The 12,661-nt window shown below is 44.1% G+C and overlaps 1 protein-coding gene across 3 annotated transcripts in view; it reads left to right on the top strand.

The window, feature by feature from the left end:
- The window catches only part of PPARG (peroxisome proliferator activated receptor gamma), a 149,502-nt gene that overhangs the window by 17,723 nt on the left and 119,118 nt on the right, over positions 1-12,661 (top strand). For all 3 annotated transcript variants that reach the window (XM_056524258.1, XM_056524257.1, XM_056524256.1), the window contains one exon: positions 1,607-1,784. In XM_056524258.1, coding sequence (XP_056380233.1) covers positions 1,662-1,784 — 123 coding nt within the window. In that variant the 5' untranslated portion in view covers positions 1,607-1,661. The remainder of the gene's footprint in view (positions 1-1,606; positions 1,785-12,661) is intronic.

Here is a 12,661-nt window from a genome sequence, read left to right as displayed (position 1 = left end):
TCCATCCATTTGTGAAAGTAATTTATCTGATCTTAGAAAAGAACAAGAAAATTTGGGAATGGGCTCAGCTGAGGGAGCAAAGTGTGATCGAGGTTTAGATACCACTTTAGATACCACTATTAGCAGGATAGATATACTGTATATAGGACTCTCTTGTCCTAGTAAAATTTTACTTGAAACATTTTGAGCTTTTTCTGGATGAGAGGCATGGCTGTTTAGATGGAGATATAGCCCCAGATTTATCAAACTGTATGAGAGAAAAAAATGGAGTGATTTTCCCATAGCAACCGATCACAGCTCAGTTTTCACTTTACCAGTGCTCGTTAGCTGAGCTATGATTGGTTGCTGTCCATTTTTTCTCTACATAGTTTGATAAATCTGGGCCATAGTGTCACCAAAGAAAATTCTTTCATCTGTGTGAAACAATACCCTCATGGCTTTCCAAGCTGATATATAGAGAAACTAACTTGACAGAGATGATTTTTAAGCTCCATCACATTCCTCTACAACAACCATCATTGACATTAACTGAGCCTTAAAACCACTTTAAGGGTAGGGTCACACGTAACGAATCCGCAGTGTATTTTACCACACTATAGTGTCGGGTCACCGGCGTATCTACAGCGTAATATACTCTACAGATACGTTATGTGTGACCCTACCCTTAAGCAACTTGAATACATTTCTTTAGAGCTCTTAGTAGTGTTATACATGTGTTTTTAGGCTTTATTTCATTGCTGGTTCGTGGAGAACCTGTCCGCAACAAACCAAACCTTTTCGGAATGTTCGTTGAGTCCACCGAGCCGAACTTTTCAAAAGTTTGCTCAACTTTAGTTGGAACTAAGATACTAATAAAATATTGTTTAGGGTAGGTTCACACGTAGTGCATCCGCAGTGTATTTGGCGCTGCGCATGCCTCCTTCTGCCCGTGCATCCTCATTTGTCTGCTCGTAGCAGCAATATCCCGCTATGAACAGACCAACAGTGATCTGCAAGTTGCCGCGCACATGCGCAGTGTACTCACAGACATCACAGCCGCTCATGGCCTAGCTCAGGAAGCAGGGGGAGCGACTGCGATGTATGTGAGTACAACTCGCAGATCACAGACAAAAGCAGGAAGCACGGGCAGAAGGAGGCACACTCAGACGGGTGGTAGGGCATTCCTAAATTCTCAAATATGCTGCAGATGTGCTAGATGTGACCCTAGCCTTGGGCTGTGTTTCCGCTTGGCAGTTTTTTGGGAAAACTACCACCGTAGTTTTTTAACCAAAGCCAGAAGTGAGTCCAGCAGGAAGAAGTATAAATTCTCTCTTTATATTTCCCTTTCCTTTTGAATCTACTTCTGGCTGTGGCTCAAAAACTGCCAAGTGGAAACACAGCCTAAAGGATCTATCTTTGCATTTTGCAGCTAAGGCAATAATCACTGGATGGCCAATATATATTGAGGATTTGCAGACCTGAATAGTTGCCCATCTAGCAGGCTGTCTTACTGATGTAAGAATACACAGTTAGTCAGTCAATAAAATATTTATTGTAATACATTAAGCACTTCTCATATATGTTATATTACATTCTGTTAAGCTAACAATAGTTTGGTTTGTTACAGGATTGATGACACAAAAATATATAACAGGGTTGATGTTCCTGGATGTATAAGCCAAATGGAAAAGGATTTAGGCAAACTAGAAGAATGGTCAGAACTCTGGCAACTGAAATTTATGCACCTGGGGCTTAAAAACCCAGAGGAAAGGGATTTAGGAGTAATTATTTCAGAAGACTTAAAGGTAGGTAGACAATGTAATAGAGCAGCAGGAAACGATAGCAGAATGCTTGGATGTATAGGGAGAGGTATAAGCAGTAGAAAGAAAGAAGTGCTCATGCCGCTGTGAGACCTCACTTGGAGTATTGTGGGCAGTACTGGAGGCCGTATCTCCAGAAGGATATAGATACTCTAGAGAGAGTTCAGAGAAGAGCTACTAGACTAGTACATTCAAGGAGAACAGGAGGAAGACAACCTATCGCCCTGGCGCTGCACATGCTTGTCAAGCATCCGCCGCGCCAGGGCAATAGGTCTTCTTCCTCCTGTTCTCCTTGAAACTTCTCCAGGATTGGATCTCTCCGGCTTCCTGTGACCTCCCGGCTTCAGCAGCGGATCTCATCTTATGGCACCCTACATTATAGAGTGACAGGCGCATTTATTCATCTTTTGAGATGAGCGGCCATCTACTAGAGGCGTCGGCAGCCCCGACATCTAGTTTTTTCATTTTCTTGCTGGGGGTAGTACACGAGGCGCCATCCGTGCGGTCTCTCTTTTTTCTTCACTCCATTATAAACTAGTACATGGATTGCAGGATAAAACTTACCAGGAAAGGTTAAAGGACCTTAACTTGTATAGAAGAAAGAAGAGACAGAGGGGATATGATAGAGACTTTTAAATACATAAAGGAAATCAACACGGTTAAGGAGGAGAGCATATTTAAAAGAAGGAAAACTACCACAAGAGGACATAGTTTTAAATTAGAGGGGCAAAGGTTCCTGCACTAATATCAGGAAGTATTACATTACTGAGAGAGTAGTGGATGCATGGAATAGGCTTCCTGCAGAAGTGGTCGCTGCAAATACAGTGAAGGAGTTTAAACATGCATGGGATAAGCATAAGGCTATCCTTCATATAAGATAGGGCCAGAGACTATTCATAGTATTCAGATTATTGGGCAGACTAGATGGGCCAAATGGTTCTTATCTGCCGACACATTCTATGTTTCTATAAAAACATATCTGTGTTGTACATTCTGCACATCCCACTTGCAAATATGTTTCAGCATTTTGTTTGTGGGGTGGAGAATTACTAGGAGGGGAAATGTATCAAAATCTGTGTAGAGGAAGAGTGGTGCAGTTGCCCAAGGCAACCAATCAGCTTGCTTCTTTCATTTTTTCCACAGGTCTCATTAAAAATGAAAGAAGCAATCTTATTGGTTGCCTTGGGCAACTGCACCACTCTTTCTCTGCACAGTTTTTGATAAAGCTCCCCCTAAATACTTGTGTTCCTCTATGAAAAAATTGTACTTTTGGAGTTCCCTGCATATTTAGGTGAAAAAAGTAAAGGGAAATGCATTGCACTTTATTTATTAATGGGTTTTCCCCATAATTTACACATTTTTGTCACATTGTTTACAATTTTCCGCTAATTTTCAAAAAAGTGGGCATAGGTTTCACTTTTTTTATGCTGTAATTTTTCACTTTAAAACAAAGAGGTTAAATAGATAACTTAAAAAAAATTCATGACATATATAAACACATTGATGCATATAAGGGAAAAAATTATAAAAATTGACAATGTTAAAAAAAATAAGGAAAACATAGTGCATGAAACCCATAGGCCGGCATTTATCATTGTAGGTGTAAGTGAAGCATTTATCATTGTAGGTGTAAGTGAAGCATTTTTTTTACATCTTTTTTTGTGTGCTGATAATGTGTAGGAGCACCAAATTTTTAAATAGTCACAGAGCATTTGGTAAATTTTGTGCAGTTCACATTTTCTGAAATTTCTCTCTTTACATATACTAAAAAGCTGAGCTAAGTCTGGGCTGGTGTAGTTTTAGAGACTTTTCAGTGGCTTTGCGCCTTTTTTGCTCCTTTTCACAAAAAGGCGCAGTTGATAAAACCCTTCTATATCATGTGTATTGCCAAAATCAGTGGCTTGCAACTCAAAATCAGCAGAAATGTGTAAACCAAAAGGTGCAAAAAAGGCGCTAATAAACCCTGCTTGCGCCTTTTGTGCGCCTTTTCTAGACACAAAAAACAGTCTAAAGACAATGATAAATGTCGGCCATAGTGTTTAGCTTCTAAGATTGTGTATATGAAATAAAGTAAACTAGCCAGAATGTCAAATTGATTACATCAGATGTTTAGAAAAAGCTAATTTTGCTTATATATAAAACAAAACATTGTTTAAAATTCATGCTAAGGATATGCAGGGCCAGTGCAAGGTTTTTTGTCTATACTGGTGAAGGTGTATTTTGGTAATATTCCTTACGTGGGAACAATGATAAACATACAAGGCTGGTCTGACTAACATGTCTTACAACTAGAAAATCTTAAAGGGGTACTCCGGTGAAAACCTTTTTCTTTTGAATCAACTGGTGCCAGAATGTTAAACATATTTGTAAATTACTTCTATCAAAAAACCTGAATCCTTCCAGTACTTATTAGCTGCTGAATGCTACAGAGGAAATTTCTTTCTTTTTGGAACAATGATGACATCACGAGCACAGTGCTCTCTGCTGACATCTCTGTCCATTTTAGCAACTGTGCATAGCAGATGTATGCCGAGGGCAGCATGGTGGCTCAGTGGTTAGCACTGCTGCCTTTCAGTGCAGGGGCCTTGGGTTCAAATACCACTAAGGACAACCATAAATAAAGACTTGTTATTATAATAACATCAGCAGAGAGCATTCCAAAAAGAAAATAATTTCCTCTGTAGTATTCAGCAGCTAAAAAGTACAGGAAGGGTTAGGATTTTTTAATAGAAGAAATTTACAAATATGTTTAACTTTCTGGCACCAGTTGATTTAAAAGAAAAAAGGTTTTCACCGGAGTACCCCTTTAAGACGTTCGAATTGTATTAATTTTACTTTATTTCCTTTTGTTTAATCAAAATACTCATATTTGTACTTTCCAGCCCATTATCATAGGCCAACCTTCATGTTGTCCTAAGACAGGTAGACAAATCTGAGACATATCCGTGACCTTACTATTATGGTAGGAAGGGGTCATAAAAAATATTTCACCAAACAATAATGGACAAATTCCAGACACAAAGCTTACCCAAAGATAATGGTTAATTGTTATAGTTGTATTTTGCCAGCTGTCAGAGAACATAAAGTGTATTTCCTGAGAAACCACATAAAATCGTATTCCAAAAATAAATGTTCTTTTCTGCAGCTTTAAAATTTTTTATAACATTGTTTATCTAAATTGCCAGATATCACAAGAATAATAGCAATCTGATCTATCTTTTTACATAGCAGTCTGTTAGACACTGCACTCTTCCTGCATCATTTTAATGGACGTTTTATAGCCGTATTATATACTGTATGGGGACTACTCCTAATGCAAACTCTGAGACTATGGCTTCCTGCTGGCCTTAGTTGACCTTTTCCGATCACAGCCATAATATGAGGCCATGTCCTCGGTACAGGTCATTGTAACTTAGAAACAAACAATTCATGTTAAAAGGGTCCTATCTGATAAAGAACAGGTAGCGCCCATATATATACTACAGCACATGTAGTCATCCAACTGCTGGTCTTGGAAAGGATGGAAAAGTATGCTTCCTTAAGGCTGTTTTGTATGGCTTCAGTGGGATACACCCCATTTCTATAGGCAGTGAATATGGTCTTGTACATGTTATTATAAATAGCAGGAATCATCCTGATATTCTGTCATGTCCCATTGGCTTGTTTGGCACAATTGCTATTCAACTCTTACAGCTAATCTATTACTCAGGATCAGCTGGTCATTCCTGCTAGCTCTGGGCTGGTTTTGAATGGGGTTCCTAATTGGTTAGCCTCTCCATGTATATATCAGACTTTATACTTTATAGCATATACTCTGTGCATTTGTTCCCAAAGTTCCTTGTGTTTTTGTAATTCCTTGCTTATGTTTCTTCCCAGCCTGTGTAGTCCTTGTATCTGTGTTTTGAAGTTGTTGCAGGAAAACCCAGCTTTTTTAGGGAGGTGGGGTGGGGGGTGGGGGTTGGGGTTGATTTAGTCTAACTCAAGGCAAAAGCAGAATTTTCTGATTTTGGCAATAGTTATGGAAGCCTATAATGTCTTCAAGTTTAAAGGGGTACTCCAGTGAAAACCTTTTTTCTTTTAAATCAACTGGTGGCAGAAAGTTAAACATATTTGTAAATTACTTCTATTAAAAAATCTTAATCCTTTCAGTACTTATTAGCTGCTGAATGCTAAAGAGAAAATTCCTTTCTTTTTGGAACACTGATGACATCACGAACACAGTGCTCTCTGCTGACATCTCTGTCCATTTTAGTAACCATGCATAGCAGATGCATAGCAGATGTATAGCAGATGTATGCAAAGGGCAACATGGTGGCTCAGTGGTTAGCACTGTTGCCTTGCAGTGCTGGGAACTCTGGTTCAAATCCCACTAAGGACAACAATAAATAAAGTGTTATTATTATTATACTAACGTCAGCGGAGAGAACTGTGGTCGTGATGTCATCAGAGAGCATTCCAAAAAGAAAATAATTTCCTCTGTAGTATTCAGCAGCTAATAAGTACAGGAAGGATTAAGATTTGTTAATAGAAGTAATTTACAAATATGTTTAACTTTGATATAGTGAGATCAAGAAAGTGCAAGGAAGATTCGTGAATTTCTGAGGTGAAGTGCATGCCTATAGAGTTAGTGTTAAGGGTGTGAACAAAGGTATGGAAGTGCTCTTTGGAGCTGTCCCAGAAAATTAAAATGTCGTCCATATAACGACCCAAAAAAAGAATATGTGATGTAAATTCAGTGAGTGACTCAGAAAAAACAATAGTGTCTTCCCACCACCCAAGAAAGAGGTTAGTATAATTTGGTGCGCAGGGTGTGTCCATAGCGTTGCCTTTCAATTGAAAAGGAAAAAAAATGGTGATCAAATAAGAAAAAGTTGTGAGTAAGTAAAAATTCCAATAGTGTAAGAAGGAACTGCTTGTGATGTGAATATTGAGTGCCTTTAGTTCTTAAAAAGTGATGTACTGCTTTGATCCCAAAATCGTGCTGTATGTTTGTGTAGAGTGACTCTACACTAAGACTAGCTATGAGAGTACCAGCTGGAAATTCAATTTCTTGTAATCTACGGACTGCATCTTTGGTGTCCTTGATGACAGAAGGCAAGGTGGACACAAATGGTGTTAAGAATTGATCTACATATATGCTGACATTTTGTGTTAGGTTTTCACAGCCAGAGACTATGGGGTGGCCTGGGATAGGAAATATTTGCTTATGTAATTTTGGCAAAGCGTAAAATGTAGCAATTGTTGGTGTAGGATTATACAAAAACTTGAATTCGTCTTCCGTTATTAGATTGTCACTAACGGCATTTCGCAATAATCTATGTAATTGGTTGAGAAAATCTAATTGAGGATTGGAATATAATTGTTTATATGTAGAGGTGTCTTTTAGGAGTCTCAAAACCATGTCTTTGTATTCTTGTCTGTTCATCAATACGATATTGCCGCCTTTGTCTGATGGTTTGCAGACAATTTCTTTGTTATTTTGAATCTCCTTAAGAGCTTTCCATTCTTCATGTGTCAGGCTTGTGGAATATGATGACAACTTTGTTTTTAGTTTAGATAAATCAGTAGTTACCATTTTAACAAATGTGCCTATCGTGGAGCACTGTGTAATAGATGGTGTGAAAGTAGACCTGGGTTTGAGACTTGAAAAGGGTGGGTTTAGATTAGAGATACCAGTCGTACTTTCCTGATGTAATTGTTGTAGATCTTAGAGTGCTTGTTGATCTCTTCTAGCTTCAAAATCAGGATTTTGTTCAAGACTTTTAGGAAATTTGTGAAGAGCTAACTTGCGGGCGAAAAGGTTGACATTATTCGTCCAAACTCACTGTCAGGATCCGGACTGGCAGGAGGTAGCAGTAGCTGGTAGTGGATCCGCTGTGCCAGAGAGGTGATGTCGTGGGCCGTACCAGGGGAAAGGAGTCTAAGGGGTTACTGGTTTTCACCAGAGCCCGCCGCAAAGCGGGATGGTCTTGCTGTGGCAGGTAACCCCCAGGTCGTTCCACCCAGTAGCGACTCAACCTCTCTGGCTGCTGAGATAAGGCAAAGTACAAGAGGATCAGGCACAGGCGAAGTCAGACGTAGCAAATATTCAGGGCAGGCAGCAACGGTTCACAGGCGGTAGTCAGTAGCAACGGGTTCGGCAACAGGCAGGGTAACACAGGAACAAGGAACGCTTTCACTCAGGCACAAGGCAACAAAGATCCGGCAGGAGGCTGTGGGAGGAGATGGTACTTATAGGCAGTGCACAGGTGCAGGCCTAATTAAGTCAAAGCAGAAACCTTTAACCCTAAAAAAACCACTTTGGACCAGGCACCAATCACTGGTGCACTGGCCCTTTAAATTTAAGAGTCCCGGCACACGCGTGCCCTGTAGAGCGGGGACGCGCCCGCTGAGACCGTGTGACAGGAGCGCTGCCTGGGGACATATGCTGTGAGCGCACCGAGGCAAGCAGGGTGCCCGGAGCGCTCAGCGTAACAGTACCCCCCCCCTTAGGTCTCCCTCTCTTTTTTGTACCCAAGAACTTGAGGATGAGACTGCGCTCCAGGATGTTCCCCTCCGGCTCCCCAAATCTCTCTTCAGGACCGCAGCCCTCCCAGTCGACCAGAAACAATTTTTTCCCCTGACCGACTTAGAGGCCAGGATCTCCCGCACAGAAAAGATATCAGAAGTGCCAGATACAGGGGTAGGAGCGACATCTCTTTGGGAGAAGCGGTTGAAAACCGCCGGCTTCAGGAGGGAGATGTGAAAGCAGTTGGGAATTCTTAAAGTGGAAGGTAGGTGGAGCTGATAGCAAACTGGATTGATCCTCTTTTTGACTCGGTAGGGTCCCAAATAGCGAGGACCAAGTTTATAACTTGGGACCCTGAAACGGATGTACCTCGAAGATAGCCAGACCTTGTCTCCGGGAGTAAAGACTGGAGGAGCCCGACGTTTTTTATCCGCCTGTAACTTCATGCTGGATGAGGCCTGTTGGAGAGAGAGACGTGTCTCGCGCCAGATGGAAGCAAAGTCCCGTACTAGGTCGTCTACTTCAGGTACATCGGAGGTGGAAGACAAGGGCAGAGGTGGCAGAGGATGACGGCCGTAAACCACAAAGAAGGGAGACTTGTTGGAAGCAGAAGAGTCCTTGTAGTTATAAGAGAACTCTGCCCACGGAAGAAGATCGACCCAGTCGTCATGGCGAGAGGAGACGAAGTGACAAAGATAGTCACCCAGAATTTGGTTCACACGCTCCACCTGACCGTTGGTTTGGGGGTGATATGAGGAGGAAAAGTCCAACTTGATCTTTAACCGTCCACAGAGGGCTCTCCAGAATATAGACACGAATTGAACACCTCTGTCAGACACAATGTGGGAAGGAAGACCATGTAAACGTAAAATGTGCTATAAGAACTGTTTTGCCAGCTGTGGCGCAGATGGTAAAGCTGGTAGAGGAATAAAGTGCGCCATCTTGGAGAAGCGGTCCACGACAACCCAGATTACCGTCATGCCATGAGATGGTGGAAGATCAGTGACGAAGTCCATGGCGATGTGAGACCATGGAGATTCCGGAACTGGAAGAGGCTGGAGCAGACCAGCAGGTTTCTGGTGCGGGGTCTTGTCTCTGGCGCACACAGAACAGGTTTGCACAAATTCGGTGACGTCCCTCTCCAAGGATGGCCACCAGTATTTTCAGGAAATTAGCTGAAGGGTTTTCCGAACACCTGAATGGCCAGCTATTAACGAAGAGTGTCCCCACTTGAAAATCCTAAAACGTAGACGAGGTGGCACGAAGGTCTTGCCTGGAGGAAGAGGACGAAGATCCACAGGAGCAACGGAAATGAGGCGCTCTGGAGGAATGATATGTTGAGGAGAAGTCTCGTCACCTCCAACGTCAGAAGAGTGGGATAGTGCATCTGCTCTGATGTTCTTGCTTGCTGGACGAAAGTGAATCAAGAAATTAAAGCGTGCAAAGTAAAGAGACCAACGGGCCTGGCGGGGATTAAGTCTGTGTGCAGACTGGAGGTAAGATAGATTTTTGTGATCTGTGTAGATGCTCACTGGGTGGGTAGAGCCCTCGAGAAGATGCCTCCATTCCTCTAATGCCAATTTAATGGCCAACAGCTCTCTGTCACCTATCGAGTAATTCCTCTCGGCAGGAGAAAATGTCTTGGAAAAGAAACCGCGTGTTACAGTCTTTCCTTTTGGTGACTTCTGGGTGAGCACGGCTCCAGCTCCTACGGAGGAGGCGTCCACTTCCAAGGAGAAAGGCTTGGAGGGGTCTGGTCTGGTGAAAACTGCTGCAGAGGCGAATGCGGCTTTCAAGGACTGGAAGGCCTCCTCGGCCTGGGAAGACCACAACTTGGGATTGGCTCCTTTTTTTGTCAAGGCCACGATGGGAGCCACAAGGGTTGAGTAGTGTGGAATGAACTGCCTATAGTAGTTGGCAAAGCCTAGGAACCTTTGTATGGCACGTAGACCGGAGGGGCGCGGCCAGTCCAGTACTGCAGAGAGTTTAGCCGGGTCCATCTGTAGGCCTTGGGCAGAAATTATGTACCCAAGGAAAGGCAGACTGGTCTGCTCAAATAGGCACTTTTCAATGTTGGCATAGAGGCGGTTCCTCCTCTGGCGGGACAGGACTTGTTTCACATGTAACCGGTGTTGTTCCAGACTGGATGAGAAGATGAGGATGTCATCTAGGTAGACCACCACACAGGTGTAGAGCAGGTCCCTGAAGATGTCATTCACCAATTCCTGAAAGACAGCTGGTGCGTTACAGAGACCAAAGGGCATCACCAGTTACTCAAAATGGCCATCCCCTGTGTTGAAGGCGGTCTTCCACTCATCACCCTCTCTTATGCGGATCAGGTTGTAAGCCCCACGGAGATCCAACTTGATAAAGATTCTGGCCCCACACAGACGATCAAAGAGCTCAGAGATCAAGGGGAGAGGGTAGTGATTCTTGACTGTGATCTTATTAAGTCCTCTGTAGTCAATGCACGGACGAAGGGAGCCGTCCTTGGTGACAAAGAAGAACCCTGCTCCTGCTGGTGAAGAAGACTTCCTTATAAATCCCCTTTGCAAATTCTCTTTGATGTATTCTAACATGGCAAGAGTCTCTGGTGGTGAGAGGGGATAGATTCTACCCCGTGGTGGAGTAGTCCCTGGCAACAAGTCAATGGGACAGTCATAAGGTCTGTGAGGAGGAAGAACCTAGGCTTGCTTCTTACAGAAGACATCAGCAAAACTGTGATATGGCTCTGGCAAACCCGGTGGAGGAGAAGCAGCGGAGGTTTGCTTGACAGGAACAGGCTTGAGACAGCGGCTGAAGCAAGAGGGACCCCAACTTAGGATCTCTCCGGAGGTCCAATCCAGGACAGGACAATGGCGTTGGAGCCAAGGCAGACCCAGGAGGAATTCAGAGGAGAAAAAGGGGAAGACATAGAACTCCAGTTTCTCTGTATAAAGAATCCCAATGTCCATCTGGAGTGGCAGAGTACGGAACTGCACAGTAGCAGCGAGTCTCTCTCCATTGACTGTGGAGATACTGAAGGGCTTGAGAAGACGAACCACAGGAATATGATACTTATCAATCAAGGAAGCATGGATGAAGTTGTCGGCAGAATCGGAGTCCAGAAAAGCGACTGCAGTGAAGGGTGACTTGGTGGGTACGGATAGCCGCACAGATACCGTAAGACGTGGAGAGGAGGAATCCACACCTAGTAACGCCTCTCCCACATTTACTAGGTGCGTGTGTTTCCCTAACGCGGTGGACGGAGAGGACAATCTTTCAGGAAGTGCTCTGAGCTGGCGCAGTGTAGACACAAATTCTCGCTTCTACGGCGGCTCCGTTCTTGAGGGGTCAGGTGAGACCGGTCCACTTGCATGGCTTCCACTTGCGGGAGGCCCAGAAGAGGGTTGCGGTGGACGCTGGAAAACCGGAGCCAGACGAGGATAGCATCTAGGACGAGCTCTGTCCCCTTCCTGACAAAGTTCCTCTTGTCTCTCGGAGAAACGCCTGTCAATCCTAGTGGCCAAATGTATGAGGTCACTAAGAGAAGATGGTATATCTCGTGCGGCTAAGACATCCTTTATCTCACTGCTTAGTCCCTTTTTGAAGGTAGTACAAAGTGCTTCATTATTCCAATTCAGCTCTGAGGCCAGGTTACGGAATTGGATGGCGTATTCACCCACTGTGGAGCTTCCTTGAGTCAAATTCAGAAGTGCTGTCTCGGCTGAGGAAGCCCGGGCTGGCTCCTCAAACACACTCCGAAATTCCTGGCAGAAGGACTGGACGGAGGAAGTGGCTGGATCCATGTGGTCCCACAATGGTGTAGCCCAGGCCAGGGCCTTCCCGGTTAGCAAACTAACTGTAAAGGCCACCTTGGCGCATTCAGACTGGAACTGGTCAGCCATAAGCTCCAGATGCAGGGAGCATTGAGACAGGAAGCGGCGACACTGCTTGGAGTCACCGTCATATTTTTCCGGCAAGGACAGACGGACTCTGGAGCTGCAGGAAGCGGCAGCAGGCTGTTGAGGTGACATTGGAGCTGGCGGTGGCGACGATTGCTGCTGGGCAGACAGGAGTTGCTGCAACAAGGCGGACAACTGATTCATTTGTTGTCCCTGCTGCGCAATTTACTGCGACTGCTGGAGCACCATAGCTGAGAGGTCAGCGACGCTTGGCAGAGCTACCTCAGCGGGATCCATGGCTGGATCTTACTGTCAGGATCCGGACTGGCAGAAGGTAGCAGTAGCTGGTGGTGGATCCGCTGTGCCTGAGAGGTGATGATGTGGGCCATACCAGGGGAACGGAGTCTAAGGGGTTACTGGTTTTCACCAGAGCCAGCCGCAAAGCGGGATGGTCTTTCTGCAGCAGGTAA

The sequence above is a fragment of the Hyla sarda genome, chromosome 6 (genome assembly GCF_029499605.1).
Source record: "Hyla sarda isolate aHylSar1 chromosome 6, aHylSar1.hap1, whole genome shotgun sequence".
Taxonomy (NCBI): domain Eukaryota; kingdom Metazoa; phylum Chordata; class Amphibia; order Anura; family Hylidae; genus Hyla; species Hyla sarda.
Note: the sequence above shows the minus strand (reverse complement) of the source record. Positions and strands in the feature narration are given on the sequence as shown.